We start from the raw sequence: 25,726 nt of genomic DNA, 5'->3' as shown, positions 1-25,726 counted from the left end.
CCTCGGGCTCTTTAAAGCACCCCCCCGAGTCCCGCTGCCGAAGCCCTGGGGTAGCGGCGGGGGGCCTTTAAATCACCCCTGAGCCCTGGGGCTCCCAGCTGCAGAGGCAGCTGGGAGCTCCAGGGGTGATTTAAAGGCCCCAGGGGTCCCAGCCACAGCCAGAGCCCTGGAGCCTTTAAATCTTGATTAAAGGGCCTGGGTATTTAAAGGCCCCGCCTCTTCCGGTTGAGGCCACGCTCCCCCAGAGCAGGACTCCAGAGTACTGGTAAGTCCTTTAAGTTCCTTTCACCCCTGGGGGGACAGGCAATGACAGACCGTGCCAGCTCAGCTTCTCCCCCGACACCACGCCCCCTTCCTAGCCTTGGTGCCCCCAGACACAGGCCTTCACCTGCCGAGCTGGGCACGCGCATGGGGCAACTCAGAAAATGGCAAGGCAGAGCTGCCGGAGTGTAGATTTCTGAAGGGCGGGCGCATAGCTCCGCCCTAGATTTCAGGTGCCCATGTGATGCTCTACACCCCTACTCAGATTTGGGTGGGCCTAGATGCTGAGTGGGTGGGCTCCAGCCCACTCAGGCCCACCCATGGCTACATCCCTGCTTCTTGACCTCCCACTGAAGTGATGCAGCTTTGCCTCATCCCCAGCAATACCCAGTGCTTTAACGGCACAATTTTGACAATGAAATGTAATGTCTAGGCCAGTGGTTTTCAAACTTTTTAGACTGCGTACCCCTTTCCAAATAAAGTAGTCTACCACGTACCCCCATCTGAGATAGGGTCATATATACCTATGAAAACAGAAAAAAGAGAGTCTGTAAAAGGGATAGCACAATGCAATATGATGCACAAGCCCTGGAGAGTGTTGTCCCCGATACAATTATTCTAGCAAACATAGGCATAGTTTAACTTCTGTATTCGGGGAGGCGTATGGATCCCAGTCAGCAGCTGCTGCTCTCCGGCCACCAAGCTTTAAAGGTGGCGTTGCCGCCACCAGCAGCAGCACAGAACGTCAGAGCCGGCTGGTTGGAAAGTGGCGGCTGCTGGCCGGGCTGTTCCTGTTGTTGGCAGCACGGGAGGGCTCTGTTTTTAATCCTGCTCCTGTACTGCCCCTCAGTACCCCCACTCCTACCTGCTCCCGCATTGTTTCTTGAATCTTTATCCCACCCCCAGCGCCTGTGGGGCCCCAGTCCTGCTGCAGGGCTCTACGACGAAGGCAGCACGACCACCAGCAGCCGCGCAGAAGTAAGGGTGGCGATGGGGGCTGACGGGGCGGCCCATCCCCTTTGCATGACGATGCATGGAGGGTTAGGGTTTTCTAATCCCTTTGGGTGGGGAAAAGGAGATGCAGGGGCTGCTCAGCCCCTTGTGGAGGTGCATGAGGACTCCATTCCCTCCGCACGGATGAGTTGGGAGGGTTGGGGGTTCCCATCCCATTGCTTGGGGGTGCAGGAAAAGTGGGTGGGTGCTAGTGGAGAGACATCCTGAGAACAACATGTCCAGCCATTGCTAGGACAATTTTAGAGCCCTGACGTGGGACTGGGATCCCACAGATGCCGTAGGGCCCACTGTCTTAATAGCAGAAGCATGGTAAAAATTCAGGAAACAACGTGGGAGTGAGTGGGAGTGGAAGTGGGTATTGCGGGATGGGATGGGAGCAGGATTAAAAAAACCAGTCCTCCTGCACTGCATACAACATGAACGCCCATGGCCAGCAGCTGCTGCTGGCCAGCTGCCCAGATCTGAACTTCTGCACTGCTGCCTCGCTGCTGCTGCTCACCACCAGGAGAGCTAGAAACGTAGCTGTTTTTGATAGGTTAGACTCTGGAGCTCCTTTTGGTAGCAAAGGTTCAATTCTCCGGCAAATTCTGCAACTGAAGAATCAGGAATGTCTGGAACACTATTGTAAGGAAACTGGAGTGGGTGGTGTAAATGGACCACAAGGGTTCAGTTTGGGGCACTGAAATTTTGTATCAACTGACAAGCTGTAGCATATAAGTTTTATTCTAATACTGAAAGGGTTCACTGGGAACTACCATCTGAAAATTTAGCCCTGCTAAGGTCCTATATTGAAACCTGCCTTGCAAACACTCCCAGCTCCAACATATGACACACTTACGGTGAACTGTATTAACGCAATAGCCCTGAGTTTAAATCTAACTGTCTACGGTATCTACAGAACACCAGTCACCAGAGTATCAAGTTGATCAAAGCGTTACATTTTTCTATTAAAATAAAAAGCACTCAAACCTGGCTGCAAGCCAAGCAGCTGACATGCACAGTTTCAGCAGGAGCGCACATTTGTGCTGGCTGTATTGCTCTCCAGCATTTCCTGCCTGCTTGTCTACAAAATGTGTGACTGGCTATGTGTTATTGAGGTAACCGCTTGCCTGCCTCGGTCCAGCTCAAACCAAAGGTGCTTGAGGCTGCCTTGCAAAGTGGAGGAAGGAAACTGAAAAATAAAGTAGTAAGAATTCAGAAAAATAAAGAGTAAGGATCTCTGTATGTTGTTTGAATATGTCAGGTAAAGCATAGGAAGTGCACCAAAATGTGTTGAAGTATGACAACGATGCTCGTACAAACACACAAGCTTGTTCAAGCAGTCCTCAAACGTGGAAAAAGAAAACTTACCCTCATCAACAGTAAACAGACATAGCTACTGTACAAGCTAACAGTAGGATACAGATTTTTTAAAATTTTAAAAAGCTTTTATTAAAAACAGCTGAGCCCAATTAGGTGTAGAAAAAATCCAGAATATGATGGGCTGTATCACTAACCATTTACTGCAGCTCTCTCTGTCTTTTTTCTATTGGTTAATTATTTATCAAACTGTTCCGATTTTAGTTCTTTTGAGTAAAGAGTCTGTTAGTACAGGGCAGTGTAGACATTAGAAAACCAACTACAAATGATTAACAACATGATTAGTAGGAAATCTCTTAGCATTCTTATGGCACTCAAGTAAAGCTCTATCGCTAAGAGTGAAGTCAGTCACACTTCCTCTGAAGGGATTGAGAAGGGGATGGAAAGGTGCTGAAGTTAGCTTGGCAGACGCGATAAGGAGACAGAGAAGGTGAGAGAGCATGAGACTGGTTTTCAAAGAAAACTTGTTTGCAATGGAGACTCCTCCCATGAATGCTAATATGACTTTTGAGTTCTCTTCTCTTTCTGATATGTATACTGAGGTCCCAGTTGTGCTCGTGGTGGAACCAATGGAAGTTTTGCCATTGACTGAAGGAGAGCATGAACAAGTTCTAAGAGCTCAGTATTCTACACTGTAGGTCCACCATTCATATTGGAACCCGTTACTAATTTCTCCTCAAGGCTTTTGTGTTTCAGAAGCATGAGATTCATGTATTTCAAAAGGAACAATATTTTACTAGGCATAATTATAAGCAAGGCTTGAAAAATTCCCTTGATACTCACTCACCTGTGGACTAAGAGTCAGGTTATCAATTACCCTGCACCTCACGTAGTCATTGATACCAGCGCAGAATGAGTGGAAAACATTGCTAGATCAGAGGGGTGGCAATTTACACCTACTTTGCACGCACTAGCACAGGGCAATATGGAATATGGCCCGATGTGTTCTTGTTACGGGAGAAAAACAACTGCCCTACCCTCCTAAACCAAGCACATTTTATTTACATTGGCGCATCAGCTCTCCCTCCCCAGTAAACTGATGATAGATCCCACTCCCACCTATTTGCAGAGCTCCTCCACTGTTCTACCCCTCCTGGGGCTCAGATAGCTCTCAGCCCCTCATCTGCAGCTGGGCCCTCTCCAACCCTCCCCTCTCCTCCTCTTAGAAGACGGTGGCTCAAAGGCCCCCCTGCCCCTCCTTTTTGGTGAGAATGGCTCTTGCTGCTTGCTGTTCATTTTACACAAACGTTCCACTCTCAGAAGAACGTCGGTGCATCAGCCACTGTCCTTACTGCCCCATCTCCTGAACGAGACTAGCAGTCTCAGGGCCCCTCCACTCCCTCCCTCCTATTTATCTAGGTTCTTAGAATGACCCCTCCTGTTGAAGGAGCACCAGGGCTTGAGCTGCTCTGCTTTTTTCCTTCTCCTCAGAGCAGGAGCCAATGAATATCTAGCCCTCCTCAGCCAACACACCCTGTCAAAATCACTATTTGCCCTCGGTGAGTGGCTGAGGAGGTTTTTCAAGGCCTAAATGTAACAGGCATTTCTTCTCTTGCATAAAGCTCACTGTCATCCAAGGACATGGCCATTTTTTGGCTCCTGAGGGGAAGGGATGGTGGTTATTGCCCACTATAAAATGTGATAATGTATGTATCAATAGAAATATGGGCAAACTGATGTTTGGTCTTGCACAGCACAGGTGTGGCATGTTGTGCGTATGCACAAGAAGTAAAACGCAATGGGTAGGCGAAGGAGTGCAGCAGAACCCAGTCCTGCATCTGTGAGACAGCTGCTGACAGCAACTTAATGAGTCCTACTTAGAAGCAGGAGTAAGGCCCACAGACAAACACATAGCTAAGTTGCTCATCTGCATGCTTACTAGGCTAAAGGCCTTTTCTCCTCAGATACATGGATGCACTGCCCACATCCTTCCCCTTTTTCACCCTGCCCTTTTTAGAGTAAGGAGGCAGGCAGGCATGCAAGGGTGACCTACTTCTGTGCAATGCAGAGACCTACATCTAGCTCTTAACCTTCCTTGTTCTTACATGTAGCCTCCAAACACACCCCTGCTGGAGCCAAGTCTTGCACTCCAAGTAGTATACCATGGATTTGCAGGCTCTAGGCCATCATATTGTGGTACATATAACAATGACAACGGTAGGAAAGAAGAAAAACTCCATCATGAATGAATAAGGAACTCCTAGCCTATACATGGCCCATGTCCACCATCTGTATATCCATGAGTCTGTGTAAAGTATATTCATTTTCCCCTCTCCTCCTCATAACTCTGCCAATGTATTTGAATCCTGGCCCACAAGCCCCTCTTGCTCATTCCACTTCCAGACCCTGGATCAGAAACTCTCACATGTGCAGTTATTTTGTGATGTGGAAAAATGATACTTTGCACTTACACAGTGCATACAATATAGAGATTTGGACCTCAGGATCTAAAAATATGCCAGACATTTTTACAGATGTTAATTAAGACTCACAACATCTCTGCTACACAGGTCAGAATTATTACCTGCATTTTACAGAATGGGGAGTATAACGCATAGAGAGATTAAGTGATTTACCCAAAGTCACACAAGAAAATTAGTGGAAAAGCCAGGGAACAAACACAGATCTCATGATTCCCAATCCTGTACTTTTGCCACACGGCCCATATATGGGATGCAATGTATGGCAATGACCCAAAATGAGGGGGACACAAAAATACATTCATACAAGAAACTTAAAATGCAGTGGGATTCACTTCCTCAGTATAAATAACTTTCTGTAATCTCAGTTCCATGATTCTGCATTTCTGCCATAATTAATAGTGAACAAGAAAAGCGAAGGCACATCACAGGTTTGGAATGCGAGCCAGTTTGGGACTAAAATGAGTGCTGTCCCTTGAAATGAGGGACACTTGGGAGGTATTCCCGACAAGGATTCCAACTTTTGGGGTGAAATCCTGGCCCCATTGAAGTCAATGGCAAAACTCCCACTGACTTCAATAAAGCCAAATTTTTACTCTTGGGATTTAAACTGAAATCCTCAATATTGAAAGGCTCTGGTATCCCACTGTTCTTCCTTTACCCCCAGTCCACATTCCAGGCTGCCTCAAGAAGCCTTAAAGGACTCTCTCAAATCTGCTATAAAACTACTAAGGATCTACCAGGTAGGTCAGCATATGGAAACTTCATTTTCTTTCAGTCACCATCTTTGTGCAATCAGGGGTACGTCTACTAACTGAACAAAGTAAGATGTGCTTTACAGCTTCTGAAGTAACTTTAATTTCCCCCCACCATATGTTAAATTGGTGAATGCCACATCTACATGATTTTTGCCACTGTTTTCTTTTTGCTTGGATATGTTTACTTGAGTACTCACAGCTCTTTCTAAAATAAACTAGATTCTTATTTCCACTGCAGTGTTAGCATGACACTGAAATCTGTTCCTCTGGTGGCATGAGAATCGTTAAAGTCATGCTGACAGGTCTAGCACTTGATCTGACAGCAAACAATGATTCCAAAGAAATCTTTCATTCAAAACTGGAGCTGAGAGGAGAACTTCCCTTTGTATTAACACATGAACCATCAGGTCCTAACGCTTTGAAAGGGAGAACTTGAGAGGGAGAACATACAGGGACTTCCGTAGGGATAAGACAGCAAAGGTTTTTAATTTCTTTTACATCATCACATGGTGTTCAAGAGTTTTAACTGCACCTCTTTCTTTCCCTCAACCTCTGAATTCTGACCCAGGTTTAAAGAGCAACTAAAATTTCAAATGTCAGCTAGGACTTTGTATTTCTTCTTCTGGTCTGTACTCGTCTAAAACCAGCTGGTTTTAAAACACAGGGCCAGTTTATGTCCTCAGTCACACCACTGCAATCCAACTGAAGCGAATGCTAGGCACAATGGAGAGTAAAGTTTGGCTCATTATGTCACGATATGCATTTTAAGGATCCATAATAACAATGAGCATGTAAAAAGTCAATGGGATTTCATTGAGTTGTGCCAATAAATTGTAATTTGACAGCCCATTGAGAATGCAGTGGAGAAACAGCAGAGAGTATGGTGATGGAAAACCACAAGCTCAGGCTGCAGTAGCTGGAAGTAATTGTATCTAGTGTTTTGTAAGTGGGTCATACAAAGGTAGGTGTGTGCACACAAACACATTCTCGCTCTCTCTTGCAGAGTACTGGAGCAAGCTCGGAGGTACAGAAAGCATTTAAACACAGCCACAAATGCAGAGGTAAGTATCTTACCTTCCAACCCCCCGTGCCTGAATAGAACTGGCTGGATAAGAGCTGACTTAATCCTACAGAATCCATCCTTTGCTACTCTGAGTGGGGAATTCCTGGCAGAAAATATGTTGCTGGCAGTGGACGTGCTGACACCCAGGGGATGAAAAGAACTGAGGCCCAGGTCTTTGGTGAAGAACATGGCTGAAGTTCTTGATTTCTCTCTGGGTTACAATTATTTCTTGTTTAAAATAAAAAGCAAACATTTTCGGGGAGCAAAGAGCTGGGAAAAGGAGGAGGGGGTAAGACATTACAGGGAGGTCCCCAGGTAAGGCATCCCAAAGGAAGATCACATGGTTACATCTAGAATACTGTACCATCTCCCCAATCTTGTTACCCTGACTAGTAAATGAACACATTTATGGGGTCTAATTCTGATACAAGATATCATCTTTGTCATGAAGAGGAGACAGTGGACTTCTAATTGCCTGCATTGAGTTTGGAAGACACCAGTGTAATCTGAGCATTTTTCCATATTCTGTGTTTTGACTGGCTGGCCATTCTACCTTTCCCCTGCCATGGTTGCCAAAGCTCTATATAGGGATGCCATACCCTAGGCCTTCAGGTGAAGGAAACAAATGTTCTCAAAAACAAAAAAAGTAAATGAAACAATATTCCCATTTTCACACTAGCAGCAAGCAGCAGGTGAGAATCAAAAGGTGCTAAGAGATGCAAGCATGTCCTTCCCAAAAGATACCTTCTTCTTCGCCAGCAATAAGTCTTGGTACGTGTTAGAACGGAGGAAACGTGCATAGCTGTCACTCTTCATCAGCTTGTAAATGTGCTCCTGTAAGGCAGTAGGAAAGGAAAGTTTGAGAATTGTTACCAAATGCCATTCAGAAATCAGAGGGATTCAAAACAGTCCAATGAAAGGGGGAGAGAGAGAGAGAGAGAGAGAGAGAATTAGAAAGAGGGGGCAAAGTCCTAATTATAATAATTTATCATTTGTATTGTGGCAGTGCCCAGGAGCCCACATCCTGGAGAACTCTATTATGCTAGGCACTGTACACCCCACCCAAAGATGGTCCCTGCCCCAAAGAGCTTGCATGTATTAAATCTGCAGCCTAAAAAAGGGTTGATTTTGTAAAGCCCAAGGCTCTCAGAAACTACTATATTATGACCAGATTCTGCCATCTAGTGCTATTGAAATAAAAAAGACTACTGAAGGAGTGTTGTACTACTTACATGAGAATAAGCGTGAAAGAATCTGTCCCTTAATGTCCTATCATCAAGGTTTGAACAACCATTAAGAGTTTACTCTGAGGATGTCATACTTACAATCTGATACTCCGCTTCAGAGCTTTGGTGGGTGGAGTTTCTCTGCAATCAGACAGCTGTTTCTCCCCTACCCCACATCATCAACTTGCTTGTTCAGTTTTAATTCATAATTGAATGTATCTTGAGAAACTCAGTTATTTTTCTACTTCCCCTGTGAACTCTTAATAACCCTCATGCCAAACACAACAAAATCAAACCTAAATATACTTGATTGAGTAAAGACAGAGAATAGCAGTAAAAAAGAGAATCTAATTCACAAGAGGAAAAACAGGAACACTGGACATTCCTATTAGTTCTTTGCCTGTGGAAACCTCTTTTATGCTGTTAAACTGTGTATATTTATATCATAAGAAATCTTTTTCCCCGACCCAAAGCTTCAGTATTTAAGTGCACATGAACCTTTAGGAGAGAGGGAGAACCAGTGAAGGAGTTGGTTGCAACCCAGCAACGCTCCAGCATCCATATACTTTTGCTCAATCCTGGAATTGTATGTGTGTGTCTGAGTATTACCTTATTCAATGTTTTTACTGTGTTCTCTGTAAGGTAGGCATTGCTGGCAATCTTTTTACTCAGACACAGTATAATCTTTACCCTCTGATGTGACCTGGCTTGGAGCAAACCTTTACTTGTCAGTTTTGCTTATTCACTTTCTGATGCCATCATCCTCCAGTGCTGCAATGTTCTATAGCTAATGAATAGCACAAGATTTTACAGAAGAAAAGCCTGTTTACAGCAAAGCCAAAGTCTTTCTGTCCTACTGCATCCTTAAGAAAGAGAATCTCAAAAGACATAAACACAAGCAAAGTGGGAGGGTAGCTTTATTTCCCACTACCAATACTGCCATGAGATTTGACTTCCCCTTTCCAGCAGCCATGGAATATTTGCTCTAGTTGTTTAGCATTGAACATAGAGAGCCAAACTCATAGCCAACTAGAGGGAAAAAAATAAAGTATATGTCATGAGTTTGGTCATTAAAAGCCTTATATTTTTCTTGTGTGCATGTGACATTATTTATTAACTCTCACAGTATTTCAGTAAGATTGTAGGACTCGACTGTATTAAATTCAGCTGGATGATGACTGGCTCAAGTTAATTTCCTCTTATATCACTAACTCCATGCCCAGCAACGAGTATTTCACAATGGGCAAGAAATCAAACTATGTCAAAACACACACAAGCTTTCCCCTGTCCTCAGACCAGGAGCATTGTAGAGATAATTCCCTCTGTAGGTTGGGAATATTTGGAGGCATTGATGATGGTGACATTCCTGGTCTCTAGAGAGTAAGTGTGTCTGGAGTGTCATAGAGGATCAGTGTCTGTGTAGGGACTGGGCCTATCACGGAGATGAGATTCCCTGCCTCTGAGGACATGCTGGGAGCACAGTAGAGATTATGGCCTCTGAGGAGTGGGTGAAGGAAAGTGTAGATTTCATCACTTTTTAGCATAGTTATGAAGAATATTCTAGCCTTGGAGAAGGCTACAGGGGGGCCTGAGCACAAAAAATGTGCTGTAATACATTATTGGTGCAGGGGTTTGGATGCCACTTAATGGGGGGAAAAAAACATAGTGGCCTATACTGTCCGAGGACCTGACAATTTCTGCATGGCCCAATCCCATATTCCAAGAATCATTGCCTCAGGTGGTGCCTTTAGTGAGTGCTGATGTCTGGGATCTAGTACATAATGGAGAAACCTGCATTCAGATCCTGAGGCTTGCTGTCAAAAGGAAATGATCCTCCTGGGGTAAAAATATTTTCAGTCCTCATAGCCACAGAGACATACAGACAGATGGCACTAGATGTTTGCAGGTTAGAGAGAGATGTACCAAACCAGGTCAGTTCACAGTAAAGCTGTTGCACCTGTACTGTAACAAGGGCAAACTGTCCTCCTCCACGCCAAGACAACAGCCTGTATTTGTTCTTTGTTAGAAAGAGTAGGGACTTTACAGCTGAGGCTGGGAGAACAAAACAATGATTCATCAGATCTTGAGATTAAAGAAACAGAGAACTGACACCTTGACTGTGTCCCTCCCAGGAAAGACAAGGCAGAATCACACCCAAAGCTCTAATGTAGATATATTCATGTAATTTTTACTGAACATTCTCTCTGGGTTTCCACACCTTAGAACCAGCAAACAATGATATTGCAACTGTTCCTCTGCAGGGCACTGACATTATGGAATTGTTGATAATTATTCCTAAACTTTGAACATTAATGAGGAAAGGTGGTTGAGCATGGGAAATAGCTTCCAAAAGCAAAATATTGTTCTTCAGTTATAAGTGTTCAAGGGTTTTCTTAAACTCATGACTGATGACATGACGGATATGCTGATCATTTAATAACATAGCTTTTCTGAAACATTCACTGGACATCTGAACCAGCTGTTCATGTTTTGCAGGGGCTGCAGAGTGTCTTCCAGCTTACACCTGCTCAGCATAGCTCCCACTGACTCACTTGAAGAGCTGCTGAGAATGGACCACAAAGGTTCCAGTTTGAATTGTGGCTGCAATAATGTGCATACACAACAAATCCAGCCACTGGATGGTGGATTCTAATAACTGGCTAAGTCTATACTGGTCTTTGATACCCTCCATTAATAGTCACCAATGTATTGTTGATACAACTGTCATGTTAGAATCTAGGGAACCTGCAGCCCATTGAGATGACTTGTAATTATAGTGTCTAGCACCTCACAATTTCTGAAATACACAGAAAAACAAGCAAATTCAAATAATAAATATTGGGGGAAAGACAGATTGACAGTGGGGTTTGTGGGAATTTAGCTGCTCTACTCTCATATAGGGCAAATAGGCGAGTCCCATTGTACATATGACTTTAATTCATTCCTTGTTCTGGGCTATCATTACTACCTACTGTGATCCCATTTCCTAACCTACAGAGCAGCTGCATGTGTTTCTCTTCTTTACTGTGTGGCTGAGAGGATGAATAACCTGTTGGGAGGCTATAATCTTTCTCTACAGACATTTTTAGGGATGCGAAAGTGCAATGCCCTCTACAGACATGCACATTCCAAGACATACTTATCTACATGGTGCTGCTGACAGGAAATTCAGGGCTTTCCAGTTGGAACGTTGGAAGAATATTGCATTTTACAGAGCATGTATCCCAAATCAACGAGTTAGCTGCAATCAGCACAGTGACTATGTAAAGCAAACACACTACTTATGCGATCCACAACGGCTCAGTTGCAACTCTGGACAGTAGAGCCTATTTCATCAGGAGAAGGTTGGGCAGTTTGCTGGAATTGCCCATTAGTCTTACTCAAGGAGTGCCATGGAAAAGTTATGTTCTGCCTTGCACTGTTGTTCAGAAGAAGGAAGAGACATTTTATTTTAGGAATAGCAACAAGTCCCCTAGCAATCCTTAGGTACTGCCCCTCAGCGTTAGCAATCACAATGAAACTAACAAAACCTCAGTCCCGTGCACTAACCTTAAGACAACACCCTTCTACGTAATGGTCTAAAAAATAAGCCTATAATATAAATCTCATAAATGACTTTTAAACATCAGTGAAGGGAGCATCCTACTTTTACAACTCTAGAGTAAGCGGAAAAGAGCATTTTTCAAGAACAGGCCAGGGGGCTGGCTCTTATTATCCATCCCATTGGCTCTGTCTAGGGCCTTCTCTCAGAGGCTCAACTCACCAAACCACAGTCTAATGTTGTTTCTGTCACATAAGAGTGCCACCATCCAATCACAGTGGACGAGGTGCCTGATATTGCATTGAAATGTAGGTCATCTAGTCCATGCCCGCAGGACCAAGTATACCTAAACCTTCCCTGATAGATGCTTGTTTAACTTGTTCATAAAAACCTCTAATGTTGTGAATCCACAACTTCCTTGGTAACCTATTTCAGTCCCTAACTACCCTTATAGTTAGAAAGTTTTTCCTAATATCTAAACTGAGTCTCCCTTGCTGTATATTAAGCCCATTACTTCTTGTCCTACCTTCAATGGACATGCAGAACTTAATGTTAATCACAGTCCTCTTGAAGACAGACCTTAACTTATCTGAAGACTTAACAGGTCCCAAACAACCTTCCTTTCTCAGGACTACGCCTGCCCATTTTTTTTATACCTTTCCATATAGGTCAAGTTTTCTAAAGCTTTTGTCATTTCTATTGCTTTCCTCTGGACTACCTCCAATTTGTTCACATCTTTCTTAAAGTCTGGCACCCAGAATTGGACACAGTACTCCAGGTCAGGCCTGGAGTCGAGCAGAACAATAACCTCCCGTGTCTTACAAATGACACTCCTGTTAATACAGCCCAGAATGTTATTTGCCTTTTTTCCAGTTGCATCACAGTTGACTCATAGTCAATTTGTGATTCACTATAACCCCTCCTTTCCTGCAGTAATAACGCCTAACCAGTTAGTTCCCATTTTGTATTTGTGCTTTATTTTTCCTTCTTAAGCCCTGGTCTACACTAGGACTTTAGGTCGAATTTAGCAGCATTAAATCGATGTAAACCTGCACCCGTACACACGATGAAGTCCTTTATTTCGACTTAAAGGGCTCTTAAAATCGATTTCCTTACTCCACCCCTGACAAGTGCATTAGCGCTTAAATCGGCCTTGCCGGCTTGAATTTGGGGTACTGTGGACACAATTCGACGGTATTGGCCTCCGGGAGCTATCCCAGAGTGCTCCATTGTGACCGCTCTGGACAGCACTCTCAACTCAGATGCACTGGCCAGGTAGACAGGAAAAGAACCGCGAACTTTTGAATCTCATTTCCTGTTTGGCCAGCGTGGCAAGCTGCAGGTGACCATGCAGAGCTCATCAGCAGAGGTGACCATGATGGAGTCCCAGAATCGCAAAAGAGCTCCAGCATGGACCGAACGGGAGGTACGGGATCTGATCGCTGTATGGGGAGAGTATTCCGTGCTACCAGAACTCCGTTCCAGTTTTCGAAATGCCAAAACCTTTGTCAAAATCTCCCAGGGCATGAAGGACAGAGGCCATAACAGGGACCTGAAGCAGTGCCGCGTGAAACTGAAGGAGCTGAGGCAAGCCTACCAGAAAACCAGAGAGGCGAACGGCCGCTCCGGGTCAGAGCCCCAAACATGCCGCTTCTATGATGAGCTGCATGCCATTTTAGGGGGTTCAGCCACCACTACCCCAGCCGTGTTGTTTGACTCCTTCAATGGAGATGGAGGCAATACAGAAGCAGGTTTTGGGGACGAAGAAGATGATGATGATGATGATGAGGTTGTAGATAGTTCACAGCAAGCAAGCGGAGAAACCGGTTTTCCCGACAGTCAGGAACTGTTTCTCACCCTGGACCTGGAGCCAGTACCCCCCGAACCCACCGAAGGCTGCCTCCTGGACCCAGCAGGTGGAGAAGGGACCTCCGGTGAGTGTACCTTTTAAAATACTATACATGGTTTAAAAGCAAGCATGTGAAAGGATTACTTTGCCCTGGCATTTGCGGCTCTCCTGGATGTACTCCCAAAGCCTTTGCAAAAGGTTTCTGGGGAGGGCAGCCTTATTGCGTCCTTCATGGTAGGACACTTTACCACTCCAGGCCAGTAACACGTACTCGGGAATCATTGTACAACAAAGCATTGCAGTGTATGTTTGCTGGCATTCAAACAACATCCATTCTTTATCTCTCTGTGTTATCCTCAGGAGAGTGAGATATAATTCATGGTCACCTGGTTGAAATACAGTGCTTTTCTTCAGGGGACACTCAGAGGTGCCCGTTCCTGCTGGGCTGTTTGCCTGTGGCTAAACAGAAATGTTCCCCGCTGTTAGCCACAGGGAGGGAGGAGGGTTGAGGGGATAGCCACGCGGTGGGGGGAGGCAAAATGCGACCTTGTAATGAAAGCACATGTGCTATGTATGTAATGTTAACAGCAAGGTTTACCCTGAAAGAGTGTAGCCATTGTTTTATAAAATGTGTTTTTTTAAATATCGCTGTCCCTTTTTTTTTCTCCACCAGCTGCATGTGTTTCAATGATCACAGGATCTTCTCCTTCCCAGAGGCTAGTGAAGCTTAGAAAGAAAAAAAAACGCACTCGAGATGAAATGTTCTCTGAGCTCATGCTGTCCTCCCACACTGACAGAGCACAGACGAATGCGTGGAGGCAAATAATGTCAGAGTGCAGGAAAGCACAAAATGACCGGGAGGAGAGGTGGCGGGCTGAAGAGAGTAAGTGGCGGGCTGAAGACAGGGCTGAAGCTCAAATGTGGCGGCAGCATGATGAGAGGAGGCAGGATTCAATGCTGAGGCTGCTGGAGGACCAAATCAGTATGCTCCAGTGTATGGTTGAGCTGCAGCAAAGGCAGCTGGAGCACAGACTGCCACTACAGCCCCTGTGTAACCAACCGCCCTCCTCCCCAAGTTCCATAGCCTCCACATCCAGACGCCCAAGAACGCGGTGGGGGGGCCTCCGGCCAACCAGCCACTCCGCCACAGAGGATTGCCCAAAAAAAAGAAGGCTGGCATTCAATAAATTTTAAAGTTGTAAACTTTTAAAGTGCTGTGTGGCATTTTCCTTCCCTCCTCCACCACCCCTCCTGGGCTACCTTGGTAGTCATCCCACTATTTGTGTGATGAATGAATAAAGAATGCATGAATGTGAAGCAACAATGACTTTATTGCCTCTGCAAGCGGTGATTGAAGGGAGGAGGGGAGGGTGGTTAGCTTACAGGGAAGTAGAGTGAACCAAGGGGCGGGGGGTTTCATCAAGGAGAAACAAACAGAACTTTCACACCATAGCCTGGCCAATCATGAAACTGGTTTTCAAAGCTTCTCTGATGCGTACCGCACCCTCCTGTGCTCTTCTAACCACCCTGGTGTCTGGCTGCGTGTAACCAGCAGCCAGGCGATTTGCCTCAACCTCCCACCCCGCCATAAACGTCTCCCCCTTACTCTCACAGATATTGTGGAGCACACAGCAAGCAGTAATAACAGTGGGAATATTGGTTTCACTGAGGTCTAAGCGAGTCAGTAAACTGCACCAGCGCGCCTTTAAACGTCCAAATGCACATTCTACCACCATTCCGCACTTGCTCAGCCTGTAGTTGAACAGCTCCTGACTACTGTCCAGGCTGCCTGTGTACGGCTTCATGAACCATGGCATTAAGGGGTAGGCTGGGTCCCCAAGGATACATATAGGCATTTCAACATCCCCAACAGTTATTTTCTGGTCTGGGAATAAAGTCCCTTCCTGCAGCTTTTGAAACAGACCAGAGTTCCTGAAGATGCGAGCGTCATGTACCTTTCCCGGCTATCCCACGTTGATGTTGGTAAAATGTCCCTTGTGATCCACCAGAGCTTGCAGCACTACTGAAAAGTACCCCTTGCAGTTTATGTACTCGGCAGTTTGGTGCTCCAGTGCCAAGATAGGGATATGGGTTCCGTCTATGGCCCCACCACAGTTAGGGAATCCCATTGCAGCAAAGCCATCCACTATGACCTGCACATTTCCCAGGGTCACTACCCTTGATATCAGCAGATCTTTGATTGCGTGGGCTACTTGCATCACAGCAGCCCCAACAGTAGATTTGCCCACTCCAAATTGATTCCCAACTGACCGGTAGCTGGCTGGCGTTGCAAGCTTCCACAGGGCTATCGCCACTCGCTTCTCAACTGTGAGGGCTGCTCTCATCTTGGTATTCATGTGCCTCAGGGCAGGGGAAAGCAAGTCACAAAGTTCCATGAAAGTGCCCTTGCGCATGCGAAAGTTTCGCAGCCACTGGGAATCGTCCCAGACCTGCAACACTATGCGGTCCCACCAGTCTGTGCTTGTTTCCCGAGCCCAGAATCGGCGTTCCACAGCATGAACCTGCCCCATTAGCACCATGATGCATGCATTGGCAGGGCCCATGCTTTCAGAGAAATCTGTGTCCATGTCCTGATCACTCACATGACCGCGCTGATGTCGCCTCCTCGCCCGGTATCGCTTTGCCAGGTTCTGGTGCTGCATATACTGCTGGATAATGCGTGTGGTGTTTAATGTGCTCCTAATTGCCAAAGTGAGCTGAGTGGCCTCCATACTTGCCTTGGTATGGCGTTCGCACAGAAAAAAGGTGCGGAACAATTGTCTGCCGTTGCTCTGACGGAGGGAGGGGCGACTGACGACACGGGGTTGGCTTCAGGGAGCTAAAATCAACAAAGGGGGTGGCTTTATATCAAGGAGTATTTCAGGCAGGACTTCACGGAGGGTTCCAATAAGAAATGGTGCACCTAAGTTATTGTTCTTATTGGAACAAGGAGGTTAGCCTGGCCTCTGATTGATACATGGCTAGATTTACCTCGCTGCACCTTCTCTGTGAGTGACTGCAGTGTGACCTAAAGGAATGAGTTCCCTAGACGGGGGAGGAGGCAAATGAGTACAAAACATATCTGGTCTATTTCTTGTTTTGATCCACTCCATCTATCTTTTACATCTTTGGCTGGCAGCAGACGGTGCAGAAGGACTGCATACCATCCACATCTCATGGCAGCTCGGCAGAAGATGGTACAATACGACTGCTAGCCATCCTCATGTCTTGCCTGACCGGCAGAAGATGGTACAGTACGACTGCTAGCAATCCGTATTGCCTGCCTGCTCACCATAAGACGGTTCAATAGAACTGACTGCAGGACTAAAGAGAATGACCTGGTCAAGTCACTCCAAATTTAGTCCCTGCGCCCATGTCTGCCCAGGCGCTCCCAGGAGCACCTCGGACATGACGAGGACGGCTACCAGTCGTCTTGCACCGTCTGCTGCCAGAAGGCAATGGGTTGCTGCTACTGTGTAGCAATGCCGTACCGCGTCTGCCAGCACCCAGGAGACATACGGTGACGGTTACCTGAGCGGGCTCCATGCTTGCCGTGGTATGGCGTCTGCACAGGTAACTCAGGAAAAAAGGCGCTAAACGATTGTCTGCCCTTGCTTTCACGGAGGGAGGGAGGGAATGGGGGCCTGACGATATGTACCCAGAACCACCTGCGACAATGTTTTAGCCCCATCAGGCATTGGGATCTCAACCCAGAATTCCAATGGGCAGCGGAGACTGCGGGAACTGTGGGATAGCTATCCACAGTGCAACGCTCCGGAAGTTGACTCTAGCCTTGGTACTGTGGAAGCACTCCGCCGAGTTAATGCACTTAATGCACTTAGAGCATTTTCTGTGGGGACACACACACTCGAATATATAAAACCGATTTCTAAAAAACCGACTTCTATAAATTCGACCTTATTCCGTAGTGTAGACATACCCTAAGTGTAGTACTGTGCATGTGTCTTTACTGAATTTCACCTTGTTCATTTCAGACAAATACTCAAATTTATTAAGGTCATTCTGAATTCTAACCCTGTCCTCAAAAGTGCCTGTAACGCCTCCCAGCTTCGTGTCATCTGCAAATTTTATTAAGGTACTTTCTATTCCTCCATCCAAGTTATTAATGAAAATATTGACTAGTATCTGACCCAAAATAGATCCCCACTGGACCCCATTAGCAGGGGGGCTGGAACAACTTTTATAGTGGGGTTGCTGAGAGCCACTGAACCAGACTGTAAGCCCTGTATATGATGGAAACCACTTCAAGCCAGGGGCTGCAGCAGCACCCTTAGTTCCAGCACCTGTGCCCAGTAGATACATCCTCCCAGTCTGACAACAAACCATTGATAATTACTTTTTGAAAGAATCTTTCAACCAGTTGTACACACACCTTATAGTAGTTTTATCTAGACCACATTTCCCTAGTTTGCTTATCAGAATGTCTCTCAGATTCATAGACTTTAAGGCCAGGAGGGACCATCGTACTAATATAGTCTGACCTCCTGCACATTGCAGGCCACTCTTGTAATAGACCCATAATCTCAGGCTGAGTTACTGAAGTCCTCAAATCATGATTTAAAAACTTCAAGTTACAGAGAATTCACCATTCAACTCTAGTTTAAACCAGCAAGTGTCCCATGTCCCTCACTGCAGAGGAAGGTGAAACCCCCACCAGGGTCTCTGCCGATCTGACCTGGGAGACCATTCGTTCTCCACCCCAAATATGGTGATCAGTTGAACATGGAGCATGTCATCAAGACCCCCTGCCAGACACCTCGGAAAGAATTTCTGTTGTAACTCATGTGGGACTGTGTCAAAATGCTTACTAAAATTCAGATATACCACCTTTACTGCTTCCCCCCATCCAATAGGCCACTAACCCTAAGTAAGAAGGTAGTTAGGTTGGTTTGGCATGATTTCTTCTTGACAAATCCATGTTGGCTATTCCTTAGCACCCTGTTATCCTCTGATTGTTTAATAATTACTATGCATTACTGAGACCTGGCTAGATGACACAGCTGGAATTGTAGTGGCTCATGTTGCTTTAGCTAATCACTTAGGGTATGCCTACACTGCAAAAAAAGGTATACTCGGCTCAGGTTAGCTGACCTGCATTAGCAAGCTTGGGTTAAAATAGCAGTGAGGACATGGGCAATGAGACTTTTAACTCAGGTTAGCAGCTTGAGTTCAACCCCAGGCTCCTTTATAGGCTTTCACTCAAACTGCTAATCTGAGATAAAAGATGCATTAACCCGAGTTAGTTAATTTGAGTTCAGAATGCATTTTTTTTTCAGTGTGGACATATTCTTAATCTGGAATATGGAGAAAATAGAGGTTTGCTTTGTGCATCTGATATCAAGCAAAGCTGATCTCCCCTCCCAAGGATGGCTTAGTTTGGGTCTGTGCACCTAATATCAGGAGTCTCACATATTTATCTACTTATGAAGCCCCATGTCACAGTAATACCAGTGTCTCACATGTGTTAAAACAGTCACAAAACGATCTCTCCCCCTTTCTCCACCTGTAGGAGTAAACATGAACAGTTAGCCTGGGTGTATTTTTGTGCCTGTGGATGTGAAGAGCTAATTGTGGAAAGTGAAGTCAAAAAGAAGAGAGTTTTGCATTTTGTTCTGAAGGCAGTAAGGTCTTTGTGGTCATTCTCCTCTCTTTGGGTAGTGAGCTGTATTGAGTTACATGGGAACCTCTCTGAAAATTCTGTCTCCCTGGGGTTGGCAGCTCCATCATTCCTATGGAACGCAGCCGCTGCAGGAGGCTATGATTGTGGATGCAGAGATGATCTCTCATGTACCTTGAGCCAATTTCATGCAGGAATTTGAGTATCAGGACAAAGACCTTGAAGTGTGGAGAATGGAGCATTGAGGGGATATGCTCACAACAATCTGTTTTACGGTTAGATTTTTCAGGGTATATGACTCCATTACTCGATAGAGTGACATGATCATACCTAAGAATGAATGATACATATAGTTAATTATCATCCTCTAGCAAAGGAACTAAGGTAAAGTATTCATGCTGATTAGATCTACAGGTATCATTTGTTCACTCTCACCTGTGGTCTAGTGAGTGTGATCAGAACAGCCCTGCTGTAGGTTAACTCTTTCTCCTAAAAGATCCCAGAGGTAGTGCAGGTCACTTGCTTCTACTCTCTGAGACCGTACGGTATCTCCAGACAACAGTCTTTGCTCCCCAGTCTCTGAATTTGAGCAGCTGAGAGCTACAGGTCTGTGTATATCCAGCATTCTGGATAAAGTATCCCTTTTTTGTTTACAACATGTGAATTCTGTCTCTTCTCAAGTCTGAAGAACACTATACAGTGCAGGAGGTGTACAGCCATTCCATATTCTCTGTGCATAGCTTTACATCATGTCTGTTACATTTTGCAAATAATTGCTCAGTTGCTGTTGCAACATATGTTACACTGTAAATGTGAAAATAAATAGTAAATTTTAAAAAGGAAAATGTTGACACTTCTGTGGATTAGAAAACAAAGGACCAATTAGGTAGTAAATCAGGGAACTTTTCTTTACCATAGTTATGAGAGACCAAAAGGAAATCACACCCCGGCTACGGCTGACAGCTGAAGTGTGGGGAAGTAAACCCTGATAAGACGCAGCACCCCTCTGCTGTTTTCCCTTCACATGCCACATCTTTGGAAAGAGATGAAGGACAAGCTTTGTAAATTTTCTTGACAAGAAAGGAAAGAAAAAAAATATCAAAGTTGGAAATCCAGATGGGAATGTGGGAGGTGGATGAGATAGCAGAAGCTGTCTCAAAGTTGCACCTGCTTCAAATCAATGTGTTGCAACAAGATCTTAAGTCTCTCCCTCCCCCAAGCAATCAAAGTACAATGACCCTGACTAGGGCAGAGGGTGGCAGCCGACCAGCCAACCAGGACCTTGGGAATACCAGACGAGAATGTTGGAAACGGCTGAGTGATTTAAAAAATAATTTTATAATGCACTCTTCTAGGCTGGGTACCTGATAGAGCTCAGCAAGCATTTTCTTCATTCAAAGCGTCCTTTCTAGTGGAAAATCTTAGCTATTTTCTCTGAATTGTGTGTACAAGAGAAGGGCAGTTTCTCTGGTTGAAAAGTGGGGATGTTGTTTTTTTACATCCATCCAAAATTTCATGTGCTCCCTGCCTGGTGCAAAATCTTCACAAAGTCCAAGCTTTTTAGGTCTTGCAGGCTCTGGGCTCAAGTATAATGTTCTTGCAACCTTCCAACTCAGATGGCATTCCAATATGCCCCAGATTCTACCTTGCTAATAGAGAGTGCCCCACATTCTGGTATATATTTAGGAGTAAGCAGAAGCTAATGCTTGTCTGTAGCTGTTTGGATGGACGAAGACACATCTTGAGATTCTCTACACCCTGTATGTTTTAAGGTACAGTTTCTATCACATTTGGAGTATAAAACATTCTTTTAGAATAAAAAAATTGCCCCATTAACAGAGGATCTACACAAGGCCTGTGCACCACTTAAGTTCCACAGGCTTCATATTACATTCCTCCAGCTTGTCCTCTGGAATCCTGCCCTGGCTTACAGGATCCTTGTAGCACAACAGCACAAACACAGACCCAGGGATCATCAGCAAGCTCTGTGCAATAAAAGAACAGAACAAACCCTGGAAGAGAGTCAGTTACAACATTTAAACCTTTTCTGTGTCATTGCTGAACTTAATGTTCTTAATAAGCACTCTTATCTGATCACCATCGAGTCTAAACGAGTACTGAGAACTGCACTGAAACTTGATTCAGATTAGGTAGGAGGAATTGCCACATCAGCACCAGAAGCAGAAGGAGCTGGTAGCAGATGTAGTTCAGAGTATGCATGAAATATGTAGCAGGAGGAAGGATCTAACCTTACTATACCCTAAAAGAAAAACACCCTGTTTACCCTTCCCTTTATATTGATGACATGCCCCTGAAATCACAGATAGGGTGAAATGCTGGCTGTTATTTCTTCCTGGAGCTCTAGGAGAAAATAGAGTTAATAAGACACATGCACCTCTAAATATACTACCAAGTATATAAAGACTAACAATATTTTCCACATCTCAAGGACGATTTTAACCAGTTGGTTCTGGGAAACTTTCACAGGAGAGTGCATCAGCCACTTTGTTAGAAGCTCCTGAGATGTGTTGGATGTCGAAATCAAAATCTTGGAGAGCTAAACTCCACTGAATACGTTTTTTGTTATTTCCTGAGGCGGTATGAAGCCACGGTAGCGCAGCATGGTCGGTTTGCAGGTGGAAACGCCGTCCCCAAACATATGGGTGTAGCTTTTCCAGAGCGTAGACAATGGCATAACATTCTTTTTCACTGACTGACCAGTTGCTTTCCCTCTCAGACAGCTTCTTGCTGAAAAACACGACAGGGTGGAATTCTTGATCCGGTCCTTCCTGCATTAAAACTGCTCCCACACCATGCTCGGATGCATCTGTGGTTACTAGGAACGGTTTGTCAAAGTCTGGGGCCCTTAGCACACGGTCAGACATGAGTGTCGCTTTAAGCTGGTTAAAGGCCTTCTGACACTCTTCGGTCCACTGAATGGCATTTGGCTGTTTCTTTTTGGTTAGGTCTGTCAGTGGGGCGGCGATTTGGCTGTATTGCGGTACAAATCGCCTGTAATAACTGGCCAAGCCTAAGAAGGATTGGACCTGTTTCTTTGACTTTGGGACAGGCCACTTTTGGATAGCATCCACTTTGGCCTGTAGGGGGTTGATAGTTCCTTGACCCACCTGGTGTCCAAGGTAAGTCACTCTGTTTAGGCCTATTTGACACTTCTTAGCCTTAACAGTTAGTCCTGCCTCCCTTCTGTGCTCAAAGACTTTTTGTAGATGTTCCAGGTGTTATGCCCAGGAATCCAAAAATATGGCCACATCGTCAAGGTAGGCGACTGCATATTCTTCTAATCCCGCTAGGAGACCATCTACAAGTCTTTGGAAACTGTCGGGTGCATTCTGCAGCCTGAAAGGGAGCACATTAAATTCATACAGCCCGACATGTGTGGTGAAGGCTGATCTTTCCTTGGCGGATTCATCTAGCGGTACCTGCCAGTACCCCTTGGTTAAGACCAAGGTAGAGATGAACTGGGCCCGTCCCAGTTTCTCTAATAGTTCATCTGTGCGTGGCATTGGATAGTTGTCTGGGCGAGTTACAGCATTTAGCTTACAGTAGTCCATGCAAAAACGTATCTCCCCATCTGGTTTGGGAACTAGAACCACTGGAGATGCCCATGCACTGCCAGAGGGGCGGATTACCCCTATCTGTAGCATATTCTGGATCTCCCATTCTATAGCAGTTTTAGCTTGAGGAGACACCCGGTAAGGTTGGACTTTAATTGGGTGAGCATTACCTGTGTCAATGGAGTGGTATGCCCATTCAGTCTGTCCTGGCCTGGCTGAGAACATTGGCGCATAGCTACTGCACAGCTCCTTGATCTGCTGTCGCTGCATACATCCAAGGGTCATGGAGAGGTTCACCTCTTCCACGCCACCAGCACTTTTCCCTTCATAGGTGACAGCTTCAGGCCACTCAGCGCCATCTCTTCCCTGGGCTGTAAACTGACAAACCTTTAATTCTCTGGATCAATTAGAAGAGCTGAGAGGCGGTGGGTTGCTCCGGGCCGCCGTCCAAGCTCTCTAGAGGCTTTCATCTGCTTCCTGTTTGGTCTGGAACTGTTCCCTTGATGCTGGAGACATCAGTTCCTCATTGGATTGTGGACCTAGGCTTGATACCTCTGGAAGAGATGTAGGGAATGGAGCTGTTTCTGTTGACTGTGAACCGCTCTCTGCTGGTGCACTATGTTGGGGTTCAGGCTCCGGCTGAACCTCTTGTGTAGGGTTATCGGCTGCTGCTGGTTCAGTTTCGGTGGGGCCCTCTGGTGTTGGGGTTGCAAGTACTGGATTCAGTGCTGGCAATGGGTCTGGTGCTAGTTGTTCTGCCGGTTTCAATTCTGGCTCTGTCTGGGTCTCTGGGATTGGATCCACTACTGCTGTTGCAGACATTGGCCTGGTGTCCGGGTCCATCACCTCTGACCGGGTCCTGGTAGAAGCTTCCAGAACAGAGCTAGGTGGGATGGCTTGCTTAGCCTGGCTGCCCGTGACCATTCCCACCCTCTTGGCTCGCTTCACATGATTGACCAAGTCTTCCCCCAACAGCATGGGGATGGGATAATCATCATAGACTGCAAAAGTCCACGTTCCTGACCAGCCCTTATACTGGACAGGCAACTTGGCTGTAGGCAAATTGAAAGAGTTGGACTTGAAGGGTTGAATTGTCACTTGGATCTCTGGGTCGATTAAATTGGGGTCCACTAAGGAAGCATGGATAGCCGACACTTGTGCTCCGGTGTCCCTCCACGCGGTGACCTTCTTCCCTCCCACATTCACAGTTTCCCTCCGCTCCAAGTGTATCTGGACATGTATCTGGGCCTGAGGACCTCTGGTGTGATTCTGGTGCAATGAACTGTAATCTGTTGGGGTTCTTGGGGCAGTTGACCTTTACATGCCCCGGCTCGTTACATTTAAAACATCGTCCAGCTGACAGGTCACTGGGGCGAGGTGGGTTGCTGGAGAATGGTGTGGCAGGACGATAAGGTGTCTGGAGTATTCTTTGGTGTGTAGCTGGGGCCTTGGGCTGCCCACAGTAGTAGGGTGTGGTCTAAGGGTGTCCCTTCTGGTATCTGCTCCAACTGCAACCAGGGTTGTTCCTCTCTCCTCCCTCCTCCCGTTTTGTTCCGGCTTGCCCTGCCTCTCTGGCAGTCTGGGACTGCTCGTATCGATCAGCATAAGAAGCAAGACTCTCTGCTGAATCCATTTCCTTATCCCATAAACACTGTTTTATTTCCTCCTTGGACATATTCAGGAATTGCTCCTGAGCTATCAAATCACACATTCCGTCAAAGCTAGTGACACCCCTTCCTTGGACCCATTTACCTAACAGATCCTTCATCTGGTTTAGATAAGCCTCATTACTTAGACCAGGCCCTCTCTTAAGGGTTCAAAATTTTACTCTGTACGTTTCAGATGTAATTTGAAATTGCTTTAAAACCAAATCCTTGAATTTATTATAGTCAGAAGCCTCATCAATAGGCATCTTATTGAATATGTCCAGAGCTCTTCCAGTTAATTTTGCAACCAATGTGGTCATCTTGTGAAGTTCAGGAATTTTATGGAGAGTGCACAGTCTCTCAAAGGTGAGAAAATATTCAGCAATATCACTGGATTCATCATACTGTGGACATAGTCGCTCCCATTTGTGGATTGTTGGGGAAGGATGGTTAGGGTTATCCAGCAGATTCTGCTTAGCCTTTGCCTTCTCCATCTCCAGTGCATGCTTCTTCTCTTTTTCCTTCTCTGCCTCAGCATGCTTCCTCTCTTTTTCCTTTTCCTCCATTTCTTTTTCCTTTGCCTCCATAGCTGTCCTGTGAGCAGCCTCTTGGGTTTTTTTTCTGTCTCTCTAGAAACTTCTTCTAGTCTGTGAAGACTGGTGAATTTCCCTGCAGGAGGTTAACTACCCTGCCTTTAGGTAGAGAACACTCCAGCTCACAAAAGACAATTCCCTTTTGTCTCTGCTCTGGCCCCAAAGCAGAGAAAAAAAACCCCTCTAACTGCTTTCAGCCAAAAACCTGCTTTTCAGCAGCCCAAAGGAAAAAAAAATCCTTTTCCAATCTGTGCTTCTGGTTTAAAAAAATCTCAAATTGATCTCAAAATGATTTCAAGTTAATCCCACCGCTCTGCCACCATGTCAAGGTTCCTTCCCCACTCTGAACTCTAGGGTACAGATGTGGGGACCTGCATGAAAACATCCTAAGCTTACTTTTACCAGCTTAGTTTAAAACTTCCCCAAGTTACAAACTATTTTACCTTTTGCCCTTGGACTTTATTGCTGCCACCACCAAGCGTCTAACAAATATATAACAGGGAAAGAGCCCACTTGGAAACATCTTTCCCCCAAAAATCCTCCCAAACCCTACACCCCCTTTCCTGGGGAAGGCTTGATAAAATCCTCACCAATTTGCATAGGTGAACATGGACCGAAACCCTTGGATCTTAAGAACAATGAAAAAGCAATCAGGTTCTTAAAAGAAGAATTTTAATTGAAGAAAAAGTAAAAGAATCACCTATGTAAAATCAGGATGGTAAATACCTTACAGGGTAATCAGATTCAAAACATAGAGAATCCCTCTATGTTACAATCCCTTAA

At 45.5% G+C, this 25,726-nt stretch overlaps 1 protein-coding gene across 2 annotated transcripts in view; it reads right to left on the bottom strand.

The window, feature by feature from the left end:
• RGS6 (regulator of G protein signaling 6) overlaps positions 1 to 25,726 on the bottom strand; it is a 305,215-nt gene that overhangs the window by 35,586 nt on the left and 243,903 nt on the right. For both annotated transcript variants that reach the window (XM_073350673.1, XM_073350672.1), the window contains exon 15: positions 7,620 to 7,709. In XM_073350673.1, the coding sequence (XP_073206774.1) occupies positions 7,620 to 7,709 (90 nt within the window). The remainder of the gene's footprint in view (positions 1 to 7,619; positions 7,710 to 25,726) is intronic.

The sequence above is a fragment of the Lepidochelys kempii genome, chromosome 6, assembly GCF_965140265.1.
Source record: "Lepidochelys kempii isolate rLepKem1 chromosome 6, rLepKem1.hap2, whole genome shotgun sequence".
In the NCBI taxonomy this organism is placed as follows: domain Eukaryota; kingdom Metazoa; phylum Chordata; order Testudines; family Cheloniidae; genus Lepidochelys; species Lepidochelys kempii.
Note: the sequence above shows the minus strand (reverse complement) of the source record. Positions and strands in the feature narration are given on the sequence as shown.